Source organism: Telmatherina bonti, assembly GCF_933228915.1.
Source record: "Telmatherina bonti genome assembly, chromosome: 15".
Lineage (NCBI taxonomy): Eukaryota > Metazoa > Chordata > Actinopteri > Atheriniformes > Telmatherinidae > Telmatherina > Telmatherina bonti.
Genome location: NC_136613.1, coordinates 5703532 through 5725286, shown reverse-complemented (window position 1 = coordinate 5725286; position 21755 = coordinate 5703532). Strand labels below are relative to the sequence as shown.

Genomic DNA, 21755 nt, shown 5'->3' with positions numbered 1-21755 from the left:
TCTGTAAAAATGGGTGTTTTCTTATATATCTTAACTCCTTTACTCTGTTTCCATGGCAAAGTTGTGTCTAATGTCTTTTTTATCTGCCATTTCTGAAGAGGTAAATGTCCCGCTTTTGTAATCAGATTACATTTTTCTGCCTCATGGAGCAGATCAGCAGCTGACTGAAACTGTGTAGATGCAGCAGTTCGGACACTAGATGGCGCCAACACAACATAAATATTACAGCCTTCCTGCTGCTGGTTTCAGACTGAAGGAAATAAATGATCCCATTCATCTGGAACTGAATAAACAACCTTTTCCTTTATTTACCCTGGTCTCCCTGGTCTGCAGAGTCCAGACCGGAATCCAGACCAGAATCCAGGCCAGAGTCCTGACCAGAGCTAGAATGGAGTCTAGACCAGAGTCCATACCAGAATCTAGATCAGAGACCAGATCAGAGATCGGACCAAAGTCTAGACCAGAGTCCAAACCAGAGTCCAAACCAGACACCAGACTAGAGACCAGACGAGAGACTGGACTAGAGTCCATACCAAAGTCCAGACCAAAATCTAGATCAGAGACCAGATCAGAGATCGGACCAAAGTCTAGACCAGAGTCCAAACCAGAGTCCAAACCAGACACCAGACTAGAGACCAGACGAGAGACTGGACTAGAGTCCATACCAAAGTCCAGACCAAAATCTAGACCAGAGACCAGATCAGAGATTGCACCAGAGTCCAGACCAGAATCCAGATCAGAGTCCAGATCAGAGACCAGACCGGAGTCCAGACCAGAGTCCAGACCGGAGACAGGAAACATTTAAATGTCCACAGCTGGATTTACTGCATGTTATTGGGTGTACTGGTCTCCCTCCAGTTCCCAGTTTCATCCACCAGGTCTGATGGACACTAATCAGCGTGATCTGTTCTAATAACCAGTAATAAATGTGTATGAGGAGGAAGATGTCGGTGACACCAGTGTTTAATGAACTGCTGTATAAACTGTCCACTTCCTTCCCAGTCTGTTTAGCCGAGGAGGAGCTCGGGTTTCCTTCCCAGCGCGTCCTGGCCGGGTGGAGCTCCCAGTGACGGTGGTTTCCTGCTGCACACTCATTCCTCTTCAAACCATCTGAAGCTGTTTTTAAATCTTCTTTCATGGCAGAGCGGCGAGGTTTTGGCCAGCGTGGGTCTGGCTGGGCGTTTGCTTTGCTGAACTGGTTTTCTGGTTCACATATCCAGCTTCCATCAGTCTTTCCTTCATCATACATGTAGATCTGAGTCCTGTGCTGATTATTTATGGTTTTAATGTGGAGGTAAGAGTGGGACAAACTGTGGCTGCTTTCAGTTGACCCCCTGCTGTCTGCATCACGATCCCAGTTAAAGAACAAAATATCCACAAGGTTTTTACCTTTTACAAAAGACTAAATAAAAATACAAAGATGTTTTAGACATGTTTATTTTTGTAAATTTTGTGGTTTTGTTGCCTGAAGGCAACACTGCATCACAATATTTAAAATGTATTACATAAAATAAAATAATTACTAAAAATAATGAGTAAACATAATTTATTCTCATATTGCTCTTTACATTATTGCCTTTTTTTTTTCTTTTCCAATTCTGTGACATGTTCAATAATCACCGATTCTGACATCCCCTGTTGTGTAACTTTTGTGTCTTACATCTGCACATGGGCAGGAGTGTGGAGAGCTGTAGGAGTGAGCAAGTTTGTCTTGTCTGGTTTTGTCTGTATCTTATGTATTGTTTTGCGTATAATATGTGTCATTGTTAATTATGATGTATTGTTTTATGTTTTTGGACCCCCTCGAAAATGAGATGGTACATCTCAAGGGGCATTCCATAAAATAAATTTCTCTAAATGTAAAAAAAAAAAAAAAAAAATTACACATTTAATTAGAAATGTGTGAAATATTTAGTGTTACAAAATATTTTAAATGTAAAGGTTTTATTTAGAGGAATATTTGAACTCTTTGAAGTCATTTGTCACATATTTGATACAGTTTCTCAGACTTTTTGCATCCGTTTACGGTTTTAAAAAACTTTATTTAAAATCTCGGTTGTACACAATCCGTTACTTGTTTTCTGCTTTCTGGTGGAGCCGCTCAAGACTTTACACACAGTAAATATAGATTTTGGGGATTTTCATCTGTCTTCCTTTGTTAGTGTCTCTCATCCATCCAGCTGCTTCCTTCCTTTGTCTTCTTCCTCTTATTCTTTCAGGCCAAACAACATTTATCATGACTCAAGGCATCGTGCACAAAAACAGGCACATTCATGTCTTAGATAGAAACAAACAACAACATAAAATGATGTAAAAATGTTCTTTAAAAAAACAATTATTCAATAAAACATGTAAACATAAATAGATTTTTGTATCATTTTATGTAATAAAGAATACAATTATATTGTTATTATATTAATATAAATGTAATAAAATTAATATATTAATATATATATATATATATATATATATATATATATATATGTATATATAACGTATAACTTATTTATAACTTATAGTATATATATCACTATATTGTTAATATTATCATTATTATTGGTAATAATAGTAATAATAATAATAATAATATGATTTATTTTAAAATATTATTAAGTAAATTGTATAAAATAGAAAACATAAAATAGATGTTTTCTAAAACAACTAAATAATTTACAATGTTAGCCAATTTAAAAAGAACTGAATATAAATTGTGCATTTTATGTTTGCGTATTAGTCACGTTGTGTGGATTCCAGTGACAAAATGCTCAGAGGGTAACTCAATAAATGGTCACAGTTAGACTGAGGTTAAGTTTAATCTGAGGGGAGGACGAGGTCGGGGTCAGATTGGGTGTTGGTTCTGAGTCAGTCTGCAGGAAATGAGTGTGTGGCAGCACCTGCAGCATACTGTGGAGGACGACCTGCAGCTGGTGTTGGTATGTAGTTCCAGCTGCTCAGACTGCAGGATTTCCCTGTGTGTGTGGGTTCTTGTTTTACCTACCTCACTGGGACCATCTCCAGTATAATGACTGACCTTGATGGGAGCAGAAGTCCTTGTGAGGACCAAACCGCCTTCCTAATGAGGCAGAATGTCGTTTGTTGCGGTATCCCCCCCAAACCATGCTTGTTTTTATGCTTTCAGAAGCTGCTTTTAAAATTAAATGACAGACTCTAACTTGTATCTCAAAGGACAGAAGAAGACTCACAGTTAATGTAATTATGAGCATACAGCTGTACTTTCAGCCTTTTTAATCAGGATGAAACATCTGCACTGAAGTGTTTCTCAGATATGAATCATTGATGAAATGGAGCAGGAAAAGTCAAGGTTCCAGGATACACATGAGGCCCATATGGATTTAGACTGCATCTATCTCCCGTCTGACTTCACGGTAAAACAAGAACTTTTGTGAGTCGTAATGGGTGGAGTATAAAAGCTGGAAAGTTGTCGACTACAAGGAAGGCAGATCTTGGTTTTTTTTTAAATTTCTATTCTTTCTTATTGATTATTAATGTGTTGATGGGTCTGAAAGTCACCTATAAATGCAACGTAAAATAATAATAATAATTATTATTATTATTTTCTATTGTTTTTATTATTATTATTTTCTATTATTGTGATTATTATTATTATTACTATTATTATATATATTATCCGTTTAATGGGTCGTGGATAACGTGAGGGGGGAGTGCAAACGTGGCATCAGGAAAAGTGGGATACACAACAATAATTTTTTTGTATTGTCTGTCTTTAATGAAGCAAACCCAAAACATGAAGAGGGTTTGTGAAATCATTGCCAAGTGTTACGTTGACATAAGCAGCACTTATACAAAGAAGCCAAATGTAAGCCAAAAACATTTGCCAAAAAGCAATATAAATTTCTAAGGCTGTTTGAAATCATTTGTAGCCCATTATTACCAGCAAAATGGATTTGTTTCTGGGAGCGTCACATAGAAGTCCTGTCAGAAAATTGGAGTGTGTGCCAACAAGAGGTTAAACCAATCAGGATCGAGGCTTCCGATGAGCTTTTCAAGATGGCGGACTAACTTTTTTCCTATCCCAGTCAGAAAGAAATAAAACTCCACCTAATTCAAGAAAATAGTTCTTTCAGTACTTAAATTGGACTGTAATGGGTGGAACTAAGAAAACCAAAAAGCCGGGGGCCGCCAAAGGTGGAAAGGAAGCAAAAGACAACCAAGAAAACGACACTGAAGACAAGGCTAGCAGCGTGGAACTAACAGAAGAGGAGAGCGAGCTAACAACTGCTAAAGCTATCCTCTCGCTTTCAAACAACATTGCTGAAATGAAGGACGAATTAAAACAAGAACTTGCCAGCCTGAAGTCTGACATGAACCAGAAACTACAGAATTTGACCGCAGATGTACGAAACCAAGGCACAAGGTTAACAGAAGCTGAACAGCGAGTGTCCGAGCTGGAAACCGTGAATGCCGGTTTGCGGGATGCGCTCCGCCATTGCCTAACCCAGCAGAAAACTCTCCAAGCAAAGATGACTGATTTCGAAGGCAGATCTCGCCGGAATAATATTCGGATATATGGGATCAGAGAAGGCGCTGAGAATAATGACATGATGGCATTCATCACTCACTTTTTGAGAAGAGAGTTCTCACTGGGAGATGATGTGAAGCTGCAGATTCAACGTGTTCACCGCTCGTTAGGGCCGACTCCCCGAGAAGGACAGCCAGCAAGATCTATACTTGTCAACTTTCAGAGGTTTGATATCAAGGAAAAAATCATCAAATGGCATGGGCGAAGAAGATTGTGGTTGACGACAAGGTGGTCACGTTCGCCAATGATATGCCAACGGAGGTTTATAACAAGTTGAAAGAATACAAGGACATTAAGAGGATCCTCAAAGAAGCAAAGATTCGATTCCAAACACCGTACCCTGCACGAATGAGGATTCATTGGGACGACGGACCGCGTTTGTACAGGAATGCAACGGAGGTGGCGGGGGAAATGAGGAGGAGAGGCTATTCTGTGGAAGGACCACGAGCAGCCGCTGAGGAAGATTGGGACAGGATTTTTACTAGCGACGCGCACTGGGAAAAGATCAGCAATACACGCTCCGAGCGGGTACGTGAGAGGCTGCGAGGATTTCAGCGTGAGCAAGTTTAAGCTTGAACTTTTACTGGACAATGGGATCTATGTAAGTACAGACCTCACTAAATTTTGTATGGTTTGATGATCTGTACTGAAGTTTTTGCACTAACAGTCTCAAAGACTCGTTATTATTTCATCTCATGTGTTTTTTTTTTAATACCAAAGGTATTGTATTTATTTTTTCATTTGGTCGTTGCTCTATTTACATCCCTGGCTTATTAATAATTCTGACTGGGATAAGGGACATTTTTGTTTTTTCTTATTATTAGCTCAAGAAGAAGGACTCTGCTTAATGCAGAGAAGGAGCTCCTGCCTCGAGTGGGATTTTTTCTCCTACACTGGGATCTTTTAGTATGTAGGGAAACAGGGCCAGGCCATGCCCTGAAGGTGGAAGTTCACCTTTGTTCTGTTTGTTTTTGTTGTTTTTTTTGTTGTGTTAGTTCTAAGTTTGTTCTTACAGTCTGCATTTGTAATCTGAAAATTCGTAATGAATACTGACAAATATAGGAGAGTCACATGGAATGTAAATGGTCTCAATAATGTTGTTAAAAGGAGTCGGGTAATGTCTTGGGTAAAGAAGGAAAAAATAAAAATAATGTTTCTCCAGGAAACTCATCTTTCTAATAGTGAACATGAAAAATTAAAGACTTCTGGTTGTAAAAATACTTTTTATAGCTCTTTTAAGACAGGACATAAAAGAGGAGTCGCAGTTCTGATACATAATTCCGTGCATTTTGAATGCATCAAGCAAATAAAGGATAGTGAAGGCAGATATATCCTAATACAATGTAAAATAGATGGTCAGCCTACAACTCTTATTTCTGTTTATCTACCCCCAGATTATAGTTCCAAAATTGCGAAAAAGTTTATCGAAATTATTGCATCAGAAACAAATGGAATTTTAATATGTGCCGGTGGCTTAAATACAATAATGCACAAGACTGATACATCTAATAACAAAAGATTACTGACTCCACAGGGCAAAAAGTTAAAACAAGGCTTGATTGAGTTGGGTTTGCTTGACGTCTGGCGAGAGATACATCCAACCGATAGGGATTATACATATTTTTCTTCGCCTCACAAGGTATACTCAAGAATCGACTTCTTTTTTATGTTAACTATTTAGGCAAAACACAAGTTATGGCCTTTAACTTTAATCCATCTGAAGAACTTAGAGAGAAACTACCCTCCAATTGGTCCCAGAAAGCAATAAAATATTTAGGTGTGTGGATGACGTATTTTGCCAATGATCTATACAAAAAAAATTATGAACCAGTGAACAAAAATAGTCAGCAAAATCTTACTAAGTGGACAACTAATATACTTAACTTTAATTCAAGGATTGAAATTATAAAGATGTCTATACTGCCCAGATTACTTTACTTGTTCATGTCACTTCCTGTTAAAATCCCAACATCCCAATTCCAGGAGTGGGATAAACAAATTTCCTGATTTATTTGGAGAGGGAAAAAACCCCGCATCAAATACAAAACATTGTTACTCAATAAAGAAAAGGGGGGGTCTATCCTTACCCAATCTCCGTGACTACTATGTAGCGGCCAAACTCAAAGCTATAACCCAGTGGTGTGATAACACATGTGGGACAAGGTGGAAGGAAATGGAAATTTGTTGCGGAAATGTCCCAATCCAAACTTTAATAGGAGATATAAAACTTGTATCAAGAATTCAAAAAGACATTACTTCAATTGCATTTTTCACTTTATCACTATGAATTTAAGTTTTGAAAGAACTTAAAATAGTGAATCAGATTACAATTCTTAGATGGGTAGCATTTGATTCAGATTTTAAGCCAAATCAAATTGATTCAGTATTTAAATATTGGATACAGAATGGTATGACAGCTTATTGCAAATTTCTGGAAAAAGACTAATTACCAAGCTTCCAGTCATGTCAGAGGAAATATAACTTAGAACAAAATGATTACTTTAGATATTTACAGTTAAAGCAATATATATCCTCAAAGATCCTAAAGGTTAGGACCCCAGAGCCTAACAAATTAGTTATTCTGATCTCACAAGCGTACAATAAGGGTTGTAAGTCAATTATTTCTAAGCTATATAAAACTATTCAAAACAGCAGAGGGAATTCAACAGATTATATAAACCTCCCGTTTATGTCCAAAATTCTGGAGAAAATAGTGTCAGCTCAGCTACATGCCCACCTGAGCAGAAATAATTTATGCGAGGAGTTTCAGTCAGCATTTAGAGCTCATCATAGCACTGAGACAGCATTGGTGAAAGTTACTAATGACCTTCTTATGGCCTCAGACAAAGGACTTGTGTCCGTACTTATCTTGCTTGATCTTAGTGCTGCATTTGATACAGTCGATCATAACATTCTGTTACAGAGACTAGAACAGGTGATTGGAATTACAGGTACAGCGTTAAGCTGGTTTAAATCATATTTATCTGATAGACTTCAGTTCGTTCATGTAAATGACAAGTCCTCCTCACAAACTACAGTAAGTCATGGAGTTCCTCAAGGTTCTGTACTTGGACCAATACTCTTCACGCTATATATGCTCCCTTTAGGCAAAATTATTAGACAGCATGGAATAAACTTTCATTGTTATGCAGATGATACTCAACTATACTTATCCTTTAAACCAGATGAAACAAATCAGCCCAATAGGCTACAAAATTGTCTCATAGACATAAAGACTTCTGAAAAACTCAGAGCTAAATTTTCCGGTTTTGTAATGAACCTGGATGGCATTACTTTAGCTTCCAGTGCTACAGTGAGAAACCTTGGAGTAATATTTGACCCTGACCTGTCCTTTGGCCCACATATTAAGCAGGTTACTAAAACAGCCTTCTTTCATTTACGTAATATAGCCAAAATTAGGGACATTATGTCTCAGAGTGATGCAGAAAAACTGGTTCATGCTTTTGTTACTTCGAGACTAGATTACTGTAACTCTCTATTACTGGGCTGTCCTAAATATGCCCTGAAAAGCCTTCAGCTGATCCAGAATTCTGCAGCCAGAGTCCTGACCAGAACCAGCAGGAGAGATCATATTTCTCCAGTTTTAGCCTCTCTTCATTGGCTGCCTGTTGAATCTAGAATAGAATTTAAAATCCTTCTCCTTACATATAAAGCCCTCCACAACCAGGCACCACTATATATCAAAGACCTCATTGTTCCTTATATACCAAGCAGAGTACTTCGTTCGCAGACTGCAGGCTTACTTGTGGTTCCTAGAGTCTCAAAGAGCCGAGCAGGAGGCAGAGCCTTTGGTTATCAGGCCCCTCTCTTATGGAATAAGCTCCCAGTTAGTGTTAGGGAAGCAGACACCCTCCCCACCTTTAAGACTAGGCTGAAGACTTATCTTTTTGATAAGTCCTATAGCTAGGGATGGTTAGCATCCCTTAGTTATGCTGCTATAGGTTTAGACTGCTGAGGGACATTTCCTGATACACTGAGCTTCTTTCTTTTTCTCTTTATCTCTTTCTTTTACCCCCCCCCCCCATAACAGTGTTGCATCATTAACATGTATGTCTCCTGTCTCAGCAGGTCTCCCTGGCCGGGAGTAGCAGTTCCTGTTGTCTGTTGTCTGTCTGTCCTCTTCCCCCCACACAGCAGAGGCAGATGGCTGCCTGTCCTGAGCCGGGTTCTGCCGGAGGTTTCCTTCCTGTTAAAAGGGAGTTTTTTTCCTTCCCACTGTCGCCAGTGTGCTTGCTCAGGATGGGAGATTGAGTTGGACTCAACTCAATCTGTTGGTTTCCTTATATAGGCTGTTATGAATTGGCCTTCATTATGTTTTCTTCTCTGTCTGTAAAGCATCTTGAGATGGCATTGCCGTGATTTGACGCTATATAAATAAAGTTGAATTGAAAGTTGAATTGAATTATATTAAGAAAAGATGGAAGAAATAAATAAATATGGATATATCAACAGAACAATGGGACAATATGTCTGAGAATGCATGCTCTACTTCCTGCTCAGCCATTTGGCGAGAATTCAGTTGGAAAAATTTAGTACGTTATTTCATAACTCCTAAACAACAAGAAAGTCTAAATACCGGCAGCTCTTCATGTTGGAGGGGCTGTGGTGTGGACGGAGCACATCACACACACATTTTTTGGTCGTGTGTAAAAATAAGATCCTTTTGGTTACAGGTAGGAAGCAAAATAAACCAGATATTAGATTTTAAAATTCCCCAAACTTTCATGACACTTTACCTTGGATATCTCCCCATAGACTTAGTTAAAAATGATAAATATCTATAAAAAATTCTTCTTGCCATCACAAAAAAAACAATCACACGAAAATAGCTTCAAGTGGACCCACCCTGTATCAAGGACTGGTTGGATCTAGTTGAAGAAACTCATAACCTGGAAAGACTGACATTCATGCTGAGATTACAACCTGGACTCTATTTGTCAAGATGGGGCAAATGGACAAATCAAATTCAAAGTGAATAGGGGGGAAAACAAACCAAGTAAACATACATACACACACACAAAAAAAAAGGATATTGTTCCCCAATTTTTTGTAATAATATAATATTTGTATTATGACATTTATTTTTCTGTTGCCAAGTTCATATTGTGCACAGTGTACCGACTGTAACTGTTATTGTTTATGTAAAAAATGCTTCAATAAAAATTAAGTATTAAAATAAATAAATAAATAAATAAACCAGTCAGGATCAAGTTCTGTTATCAACAGGCAGGTTCACACGCTACAGCTGGACACTCCGAGTACTCCAGGACCACCATGCTTTGCTTCAAGATGGGTTGCTTTGCCTCTAGCTCAAGTTGAACAAGCCCACTAGCAACGGTACATGGTCAAAGACTGATTGGATGTACAAGGTGTGACCTACTACGTATCCAGTGCCGTTCGAAGTCGATATAGAGCACCAGATGAACTTGAACTGTGGTACCCCCCCAAAAACAAAATGTGTGAAAAAATTACAAACAAAATTCCAGTAGCAACACAAGAGGAGTCAGAGTTTGGCTCTTCATCTCTGAATGGTCTCGTGGTTCAGTTATAGATAGGACTCTCCTATCTCTGGGGCTGAAGTCACTGATGTAGTTAAAAAGCTCCTTGGCGGCAAGGCCCCGGGGGTGGATGAGATCCGCCCGGAGTTCCTTAAGGCTCTGGATGCTGTGGGGCTGTCCTGGCTGTGCTGCTAGACTGGCAGACTAGGGTGGTGGTCCCCCTTTTTAAGAAGGGGGACCGGAGGGTGTGTTCCAACTATAGGGGAATCACACTCCTCAGCCTCCCTGGTAAGGTCTATTCAGGGGTCCTGGAGAGGAGGGTCTGTCGGATAGTCGAATCTCGGATTGAGGAGGAGCAGTGTGGTTTTCGTCCTGGTCGCGGAACAGTGGACCAGCTCTATACCCTCTTTGGGGTCCTGGAGGGGGCATGGGAGTTTGCCCAACCAGTCTACATGTGCTTTGTGGACCTGGAGAACCCCCTTGTACGAGCTGTCCGGTCCCTGTACGACAGGTGTCAGAGCTTGGTCCGCATTGCCGGTAGTAAGTCGGATTCGTTTCCGGTGAGGGTTGGACTCCGCCAAGGCTGCCCTTTATCACTCTGTTCATAACTTATATGGACAGAATTTCTAGGCGCAGCCGAAGTATTGAGGGGATCCGGTTTGGTGGCCTCAGGATTGGGTCCCTGCTTTTTGCGGATGACGTGGTCCTGTTGGCTTCATCAGGTTGTGATCTCCAGCTCTCACTTGAGCGATTCGCGGCCGAGTGTGAAGCGGCTGGGATGAGAATCAGCACCTCCAAATCTGAGACCATGGTCCTCAGCCGGAATAGGGTGGATTGCCCTCTCCGGGTCGGGAGTCAGGTCCTGCCTCAAGTGGAGGAGTTTAAATATCTCGGGGTCTTGTTCACGAGTGAGGGAAGGATGGAGCGCGAGATTGACAAACGGATCGGTGCGGCATCTGCAGTAATGCGGACTCTGCGCCGGTCTGTCGTGGTGAAGAAGGAGCTGAGCCAGAAGGCGAAGCTCTCGATTTACCAGTCAATCTACGTTCCTACCCTCACCTATGGTCATGAGCTGTGGGTCGTGACCGAAAGAACCAGATCTCGTATACAGGCGGCTGAAATGAGTTTCCTCCGCAGGGTGGCCGGGCTCTCCCTTAGAGATAGGGTGAGGAGCTCGGTCATCCGGGAGGAGATCAGAGTAGAGCCGCTGCTCCTCCGCATCGAGAGGAACCAGTTGAGGTGGCTCGGGCATCTGGTCAGGATGCCTCCTGGTGAGGTGTTCCAGGCACGTCCGTCTGGGAGGAGACCCCGGGGAAGACCCAGGACACGCTGGAGGGATTATATCTCTCGGCTGGCCTGGGAACGTCTCGGGATACCCCCCGCACACTTGGCAAATGTGGCTGGGGAGAGGGAAGTCTGGGCTTCCCTGCTTAGGATGCTGCCCCCGCGACCCGACCCCGGATAAGCGGCATGAAGATGAAGATGAGGAGGTTCAGTTATATCACATAAACTACTAATTATTAAAACTAAAATGCTATTTTACAGGATTATAATGCTACAGACATCAGCGCAGACATGTGAATTTTAGTTTGGCCATTTGCATTATCTTCTATTTAATATTGTGCAAAGTTAGTTCCTTTGTAGACAAACTCGCCTTGTTTAGAGGAGTCAACATTCATACAATCATCACACTTTTCTCTGATTGAAAGGAAAATCTGCTGTAGCCCAGATGTTGTTTAAACCCTTGTATATGTATGTTCAGCTTTGAGTTATGTTTACACCCATGTCTGTTTTATCACTAAGTGTGCAGTTTGCATCAGTTTCTAGTTACAAGTCTAGAGTATACTTTAATGGGGAAGTGTTTTTACTACTGTGTGCTGAAAAGTGAAAGTAGCTGAGTTCATGAGGATTCAGAAGTAAACAGTTAACTCATCTTTTAATGGTTTTAATTGTTATGGTTAAGCAGCACAGATGAATGCTGATGATTAAAGAAAATGACCATTAAACAATAACAATTCCACAGTTTCAAATTCTTTGTCAGAGAATCAGAAGTAATTTTAATTTTCAACACCTTAAACTTCCTAAGAAAGTGTTTAAACATCTCATTGGACTACAGCTGTGTCACTCCAAAACTCACCAGCCAATCGGAATACACCGCTGAAAAGAGCCCGCCCATAAAAGGTTTGTGTCAGAAATTAAACCAAACAATCAAGAATCAAAACCAAAGACTGTGAAGCGCAACCAAAATAATGAGAAGAGAGAAAGAGGAAGAGGAAACTAACCAAACAAAAGTCTAATAGTTTTCATGATGATTGATGATTTTGAGATAATTTATTTTACTTAAGTTTTAGAAATTTTTGGTTTTAATTGTTGTTTTTTGCTTGAGTTTTAAAAAGTTTTGCTTGGAGATTCTGAAACAAATCTGATTCCATACACCCGCTGGTAGATTTGGCTTGAAAGTGTGTTTCCGTCACATCGCAAATACTTTTAAGTCATCTGTTCTTCTGTCATCGATGTAGAAACCAGGAAGTAATTTAATCAGCGCATGTTCGGCAGTATGTTCACACCAGACGGTCCGGACGCACTCTGGTAACTCTATCCGACTGCTGTCGCTCGGTGTTGTTCTGCTGAGTAACGACATCCGGGGCGGCAAAACGTGAGGCCCCTCAAACACTTAAATAATGCTGACCTCTGACCTCTAAGCAGAGAGCAGCAGAATGGCTCCTTCATTAGTCGCGGAGAGTCTCGTTAAACTGTTCATTCGGGAAGTTGAGAGCTGATGTTCGATGTTAAAGTATCAACATAACATTTTCTTTTTAGTTTCCCTCCAGTTTATACAGGTTTTGTTTTGCAAACACAAGAATACAGGGTCGTCAAATAAGTTACAAAGTTATTTTTTACTACAACTTCAATTATAAATAAGTTGGGATGTTGTGTAAAATTTAAATAAAAAGAAAAATTAATGATTTATAAATCTCATCAGGTCATATTTTACTCCCAGTAGAAGATAAACAGCATATCAGATAAAAGTGAGCTGATTGTCAATCTGATGCAGGATGTGGTTCAGCATGGTCCTGCTGGACCAGTTCTCCTGTTCCGCCATCAGGATGTGGTCCTGCTGGACCAGTTCTCCTGTTCCGCCATCAGGATGTGGTCCTGCTGGACCAGTTCTCCTGTTCCACCATCAGGATGTGGTTCAGCGTGGTCCTGCTGGACCAGTTCTCCTGTTCCGCCATCAGGATGTGGTCCTGCTGGACCAGTTCTCCTGTTCCGCCATCAGGATGTGGTCCTGCTGGACCAGTTCTCCTGTTCCACCATCAGGATGTGGTTCAGCGTGGTCCTGCTGGACCAGTTCTCCTGTTCCACCATCAGGATGTGGTCCAGCATGGTGGAACCTGCAAGGTCTTCCCTGAAAGAAACGTTGTCTGGATGGGAGCAGATGTTTCAGCATTGATGGAGCTTCCCAGATGTGGAAGCTGCCCACGCCATCGGCACTAATGCAACCCCATCCCATCAGAGATGCAGGCTGATATTTTCTTTGAAATGATAAAATGTCTCAGTTTTGACGTTATATGTGTTGTTTTGTATTGTTATATGACAAAAATAAGAGAAGAAATTATGAGTTTTTAAAATATACAAATCTTTGTTTTCTGTTTTTATCTACATTTTATAGAAAACCCCAACTGAATAATCTGAATAACATTTAGTTATTCTGTTTTGGTGGTTTTCCATTTAGATTGGGGAGTTTTGGGTTTTTAAGGTTGTTTCACTTGATCCCCCCCCCCCACCACTTCCATCTTTTCTGACATCCAACCTCAGTAAACGCAATCCTCAGTGGTTCTGCTACTGTGCAACATCCCAAGTTTTTCTACCGCTAAAACTTCTGGAAGTTACAGAAGTCTGGTTTCAAAATAAAATCATATAAGACAAGAAAATTATGCTGTGTGAGAAGAAGTTACTCCATTTTTGTGATAAAATGGGACAAATTTCTAGCAAAGAAGCAAAAAATACTGTGCTCTGGAGTTTCAGCTTGTTTATATTGACTGGATTTCAAGGGAATGTCTGGATCCTCTAGAAGAGTAAATTTAATGATGCAATATTTAAGCAAATAATTACCTCAGTGGTGCATTATATACATACATACATATATATATATATATATATATATATATATATATATATATATATATATTTATATATATATATTACTTCTGCAAACGAATGATGCTTTTTGAAAAATCCTACACCGCATTTTATTTAGCATTTTAGTTTTTAAAAATATTTAATTCAAGTATTGATATATATATTTATTTTATTAAAATATAGCTTAATCTTTTTAGTTTCCTGTTTATCGTCTGTGCAAGTTTGGTAAATACAAAAGTCCGTGAATTAAAGCAATGACTCACTGAAGTCCGCTTAAGTAGCAAACTTATACCTTCCCCTACGAGAAAACGTTTTAAAATATTTTTAATGGGTTTCCACTGTAGTAGATATTATAAAGTGTAAAAAGATCCAATTTCTTGAACAACTGTAACCTGGTGTACCTAAAAATCTCTGTGTATTTAAAGTGTTTATATTTAAAATGTGTATTTTAAGTAATTATTAATTACCTGATAATTGAGTCAAACATCTGTTTCTTAACCTTTAATTAATCGATCATAAATATCAGGAGATAAAAACTTAGACTTAGACACAAACATAGACTGTATATAAAGAGATGGGCGGAGCCTCCGTGACGTCACCCATAGGTTTCTGAAGAGCTGAATTGAAGCTCGGTGGGCGGTTCCTACCATCACCATCTTGGCAGCGTCATGCGCATCGTCTTGCACGGAAATTACAAATATGGGCAAAGAGGTGGAGCTGAGAGGGCAGACGTGATCGTCATGGCGGATGATTGACATCGAGCGAACTCCGAGCTTTCTGTAGCTTAAAGCTAACCGAGCTAACCCGGAGATAACGGGAGCTAACCAGCTAACGGAGGTAAGCGGGCTAAAGCTAAGTCACGTTGTTAACTGGCTAAAAACCGCGGTTGTTCTACGTTCTTCTTACTTGAAGCCAGAGATTGGTACCTGTCAATCAAAAGGACACGCCCCTAAATATGCCAAACTTCGAGATTAAATCACTTTGAAACGGGCGAGTTAGAAAAAAATCACTCCCCCCACAGTTGTCATGAAGGTAAACCTGACCTATTAAAGCTAAAATGGATTTTTTAATCAGGCTGTAAACATGTTTATTTCTGCCGTGAAGTTGGTCTTTTTAACATGGGAGTCTATGGGGATTTGCTCTGTTTTGGAGCCCCTAGTGGATGAAGGGGGAACTGCAGTTTCATACACTTCCACATAGGTTTCACTTTTAACCGCCGGAGGTTGCTGCTTGGACACAAGCAGTATTTGTAGTTTATTTTGAAGTTTCGAGCGGAAGTGACTTAGTGTTCGCGAGCTTGCTCCCCGTGAAGAAGAAACTTTCCTCCGCGAGGAGGGCGCGCGCTCCTCCTCTTCATCACGCCCCAGACGTGCAGCGTCCTCAGCGGGACGCTTTCCAAGCCACAGCCGCCTGAAGGAGTCCCGCTCCCCGCTTCTCTCTCCTTCTTCAACCCGCGGAGTTTTCTTTGTTTCTCTCTGAACGGAGGCGGGATGGAGGGGTCCAGTTAAAAGTTCCGACCTCCACAACGACCGCAGCAGAAGAGTCCGGCTCCTCCGGCGCTCAAACCGCGCTGACCCAGCTGCCGTCCCCGCCTCTGAGGCCATGGGCTGCGGCTTGAGGAAGCTGGAGGACCCGGAGGACAGCAGCCCCGGGAAAATCTACTCCACCCTGAAGAGACCGCAGGTGGAGACCAAGACCGACACCGTGTACGAATATGTGCTGCTGGACTTCAGCTTGGAAGGTAGGCGCGTGAACGCCAGACTGATCACTGATCAATGATCGATTAGCTCAGTTACAGATTCATGATATTAAAAAGAGAGGAAACATTACTGTTGTTTAAGTCAAGGCAATTTAAAGTTGTTGTTTTTTTTTTTAACCAGATGTAAATAAAAATATACTTTTATGACCAACAATTTTATCTAAATTAATCGATTATCAGCAAGTTATTTATTTAAAAAAAAACAACAAAAAAACAAAAAAAACTGATCACTGATCGATTAGCTCAGTCACAGAAGTATTACTAATATTAAAAAGAGAGGAAAATTTATTTTGTTTAAGTCAAGGCAATTGAATGTTTTTTTTAAATACCAGATGTAAATAAAAATATACTTTTATGACTAACAATTTTATCTAAATTATTCGATTATTAGCAGGTTTTTTTTATTTATTAAAAAAAAACAAAAACAGGATTTATTTGCTATTTAAACAGAATAGTAAGAAAATAATTTACTGATCATAGATAAATGGTTATTTACAGATTAAAACATGTAAATGTGGTTTTTATTTCTATTTCCTGGGAATTTCCGGAGTCTATTATTCCTTCGCTTCTTGGCGATAAATCTTCAACTATTCTGAAAATCCGTACATTTGTAAGGAAAATGCATGTGTGGGATGAGCAGCTAAGTATGTGGATAAATCTTCTCGACTGATGCCAAACAGCTGATTCTGAGATATTTTATGTCACTTTTTGGATTTGATTATTGAAGTCTAAATAAAACAAATTTATATATTATTTAGCTATTTTTATTTTTATTTAGCATGTTTTTCAAATAAAAAACCAACATACACAACTCAGCTGCTCATCCCACAAGTGCATTTTCCTCATAGTTTGATTTATAGAGATGTTTTGTTAGAACAAGTAAATAATCCAGTTAAATTTAATTGTTTATCAGCCTGAACTGTTTATATTTTTGTTTTTATTTGCATCCTGAGAGGCTCCTGTGACTTTTAGCTGGATTTTAGATGATTTTACAAGAAACCTTGGAAGGTCTGGATGAACGGTTTACACATTTTTACAAGTTTTTTTTTTTGTCAGTTTATGTTATTTTATCTTTAGAAATGTAGTTTTTTGGCAGTCAAAAAAAAAACTTTAATAGGAATACTCTTATAATTGATATTTGTTCTTTAAGGTAAAAGTGATGATTATTTCAAGGTTTTGGAAGTACTCATCTCCCAGGTACCTTACTGCTATTTTTTTATTGTAAACATTGTAGTAAATTATTCCATCTGTTGTATAAAACAGGAAATAACTTATTTTACTGAATGACCAGGCTGCTTCATACAAAATATCATTAATTGCCATTTTTTACTTTAACTTGTTAATTTTTCTACTTTTTACATTTGTCTGGATAGAAATTATCATTATAGATATTATGGTCCCTCCATTTATACAATTTTATAGATTTTTTTCCCCCCTTTTTTTAGGGGGAGGAAAAAAAAAAAGTTCAGACTGAAACCTTCCTCTTTGTGTTTTCAGTCACAGAACGGCCCTAAATAGGAGCCGTGTTTATGGTCCTGTTGCTTTATTATTCCCACAGGGGTCTACGTTCCTGTCATGGCTGTAGAGAGTAATAAAAAACAGACGTATGTGCAGACGTGCGCTTGGTAAATAAAGGACTGTGCGTAATGTTACAGCATCATCAACAGGACGCCTCAGACAGACGTCTGGAAATAGGTCACCTATATATTTATTTTACTTTCTCCTCCAGTAGCTCATTTCCTCGGCACATTCGGGGACGGATTCCCACACCTTTCCATGCGGTGAAACCGTCCCAGAGACACCAGTCACCACCTGCTGGGACGGGACTTTAAGCAGCGCTGCTGTGTGTTCTCAGGATTATCCCTTCATCTGCTTTCGCTGTGACCCGTTCAGACGGAAAAGGTGATTAAGTTCTGAACGGGAGCCGAGCATGTAAACAGCAGCATGGTTAAGAGGAGGTCAGGAACCAGGATCCAGGTCCAGAACCCGTCTTAGTGGCTCACCTCAGATCAGGGCTGCAGGTGATCTGACTACATGCAAACTGACCCCTCAACGCAGGACCATAACATGCTATACGATGTTAGGAGACACTTTATGCTGCGTTTCTCCATCTGTTTTATCCATAGACCGTATAATAAAGATGGACGAAGCCTCCGGCGGTTAAAAGTGAAGCCTATGCAGAAGTGCATAAAACTGCAGTTCCCCCTTCATCCACTAGGGGCTGCAAAACAGAGCAAATCCCCATAGACTCCCATGTTAAAAAGACCAACTTCACAGCAGAAATAAACATGTTTACAGCAGGAATAAACATGTTTACAGCAGAAGTAAACACGTTTACAGCAGGAATAAACACGTTTACAGCAGAAGTAAACATGTTTACAGCAGGAATAAACATGTTTACAGCAGGAATAAACATGTTTACAGCAGAAGTAAACATGTTTACAGCAGAAATAAACATGTTTACAGCCTGGTACAAAAATCCATTTTAAGTTTAATAGGTCAGGTTTACCTTCATGACAACTGTGGGGGAGTGAATTTTTTTCTAACTCGCCCGTTTAAAAGTAGTTCAATCTCAAAGTTCGTCATATTTAGGGGCGTGTCCTTTTGATTGACAGGTACCCGATCTCCCGCTTCAAGTCAGAAGAACGTAGAACAACCGCGGTTTTTAGCCAGTTAACAATGTGACTTAGCTTTAGCCCGCTTACTTCCGTTAGCTGGTTAGCTCCTGTTATCTCCAGGTTAGCTCGGTTAGCTCTTAGCTACAGAAAGCTCAGAGTTCGCTCGATGTCAATCATCCACCATGATGCTCACAGCCCCCCTCTCAGCTCCACCTCTTTTCCCATATTTGTATTTTCTGGGCGAGACGACACGCATGCCTCTGCCAAGATGGTGATGGTAGGAACCGCCCACCGAGCTTCAATTCAGCTCTAGGGCTGGGCGATATGACTTTTTCGTAATATCCCGATATTTTTGTGGCCTGTCACGATATACAATATATATCTCGATATTTACCTCAGCCTTGAATTAAGGCTGAGGTTGTGTCACCCACCATCAGCCGCATCAGGACCCACGGCGGCATCCATGGTGGAAGTTTTCTAGCGATGCAAGCGTGTCATCAGCTGCGAGTCACGAGTTCTGGCCTCAAATCCACGTGAACACAACGCTTCAAACAGAGTGTGTGTGTATGTGTGTGTGTGTGTGTGTATGTGTGTGTGTGTGTGTGTGTGTGTGTGTGTGAGTCATGTTCAGTGTGTGCCTGCATTTATTTTAGACAAACAAATCTAAAAGGAATCTGTGTTTGGTGACAGATGTGTGAAGGAAAAATCCATTTCTGCTGAAGCTTCAGGTCTGACATCAGGATCACAACAACATCTAGAACCAGAACAGATCAGATGGAGAGCCGCGCTCATCCGAGCCAGGAGGGTTTAACGGAGGGAGGAAAGGGAAAATCACGCCATCGCACGCAGCTTTACGATGGCAAAAAAGCAGGAAATCGGCCTGCTGTCTTCAACACTTGACATGTGTGAGCGTGAACCTCTCTAACTGGCAGAGCTGAAGATGAACTGGACTTCTTCCAGTCTGTAGTGGTCTGGTGAAGTCTGGCGCCTTTTTCTTCAGTCTGTTGAGCTTCATAAGCCAAATGTAGAGAAGACTTGGGGAAAAGCGTGCACAACTCGGTCTGAGCGGAATCAAACCTTCTTGTTTGAAGAAGAGTCTGCACAATCTTTCTGCACATTCCTGACGAGCTCCTGCTCTGCAGATGTCCTCCTGCTGTCTGATCCTCGCTGCTTTCTAAACTGCTGCTCTTATAAAAAGAAGAGAAGAAGAACAGGCAACGCTTCAGCACGTTAACCCGCCCCGACAAACGAGAACTGAACCTTTATTCCATCCAACTACCGCTGGGTTTCCTCAGAACTGAATCCCATCGTCCTCTTAAAACGATGCAGCGTTTCTGGGACACCAGTCCTCCCACTGTGCTTCTCCCAGAGCTCCCAGCCAGCTTGGCCTCGTTTCAGTCCAGCCGAGCGGAGCCTGGAGCCCAAGGCAGATCATCAAAGCTCCTAATGGCCAGCTGAAGTATATGGAGTAATGTTTTGCTTCTGAAAGGATCTTTATTGGTATTGATCTCCTCAACACTTTGTTCCTTGTATCTAGAAAGCATCACCAGCAGCTTATTTACATAAAGCTGGTTTTAAAGTCCTGCAGCCTCTCTGCAGGATTTGCTGCTCATGTCTGAAGTCAGAGCTTCTTACTGTTCATCATTCAGTACATGTACATGAACATGGGACGAAAGAGAAGGTGAACGTTGAACATCGAGGTGTGGACTGATTCACTAATCCATGCAACACGTCGATTAACGTGTAAAAATAAGAGACAGTGGAGATTAATTCGTTTGGTTACTTGAATTAATAGATACTGACTGGAGAATAAAGTAGAATTAAAGGAGGCTTTGAGTAAGAAAAAAAACCTCAGTGTGGAAAAAATGCACGAAAATCCTTTTAATTGTTGAATAATTAGATTGTAAGGTACCTGAGATTGCCCACTCCTAGTGTTGACATCACAGTTGCTGTTCATCACCATGAGAATCTCCCGTTCCACCTCATCACCATGAGAATCTCCCGTTCCACCTCATCACCATGAGAATCTCCCGTTCCACCTCATCACCATGAGAATCTCCCGTTCCACCTCATCACCATGAGAATCTCCCGTTCCACCTCATCACCATGACAACCTCCCGTTCCACCTCATCACCATGAGAATCTCCCGTTCCACTTCATCACCATGAGAATCTCCCGTTCCACCTCATCACCATGAGAATCTCCCGTTCCACTTCATCACCATGACAACCTCCTGTTCCACCTCATCATGATGAGAATCTCCCGTTCCACTTCATCACCATGAGAATCTCCCGTTCCACCTCATCACCATGAGAATCTCCCGTTCCACCTCATCACCATGAGAATCTCCCGTTCCACCTCATCACCATGACAACCTCCCGTTCCACCTCATCACCATGAGAATCTCCCGTTCCACCTCATCACGATGAGAATCTCCCGTTCCACCTCATCACCATGAGAATCTCCCGTTCCGCCTCATCATGATGAGAATCTCCCGTTCCACCTCATCATGATGAGAATCTCCCGTTCCACCTCATCATGATGAGAATCTCCCGTTCCACCTCATGATGAGAATCTCCCGTTCCACCTCATCACCATGAGAATCCCCCGTTCCACCTCATCACCATGAGAATCCCCCGTTCCACCTCATCATGATGAGAATCTCCCGTTCCACCTCATCACCATGACAACCTCCTGTTCCACCTCATCATGATGAGAATCTCCCGTTCCACTTCATCACCATGAGAATCTCCCGTTCCACCTCATCACCATGAGAATCTCCCGTTTCACCTCATCACCATGAGAATCTCCCGTTCCACCTCATCACCATGACAACCTCCCGTTCCACCTCATCATGATGAGAATCTCCCGTTCCACCTCATCACCATGAGAATCTCCCGTTCCACCTCATCATGATGAGAATCTCCCGTTCCACCTCATCACCATGAGAATCTCCCGTTCCGCCTCATCATGATGAGAATCTCCCGTTCCACCTCATCATGATGAGAATCTCCCGTTCCACCTCATCACCATGAGAATCTCCCGTTCCGCCTCATCATGATGAGAATCTCCCGTTCCACCTCATCATGATGAGAATCTCCCGTTCCACCACATCACCATGAGAATCTCCCGTTCCACCTCACCATGATGAGAAT

The 21755-nt window shown here is 41.0% G+C and overlaps 1 protein-coding gene across 1 annotated transcript in view; it reads left to right on the top strand.

Annotated features, from left to right (window-relative positions):
* Positions 1 to 15825: 15825 nt before the first annotated feature.
* Positions 15826 to 21755, top strand: part of rftn2 (raftlin family member 2) — a gene marked incomplete at its 5' end in the record, with an annotated part of 30976 nt that continues 25046 nt past the window's right edge. Inside the window, one exon of the mRNA XM_079254069.1 lies at positions 15826 to 15964. Within this exon, the coding sequence (XP_079110195.1) occupies positions 15826 to 15964 (139 nt within the window). The remainder of the gene's footprint in view (positions 15965 to 21755) is intronic.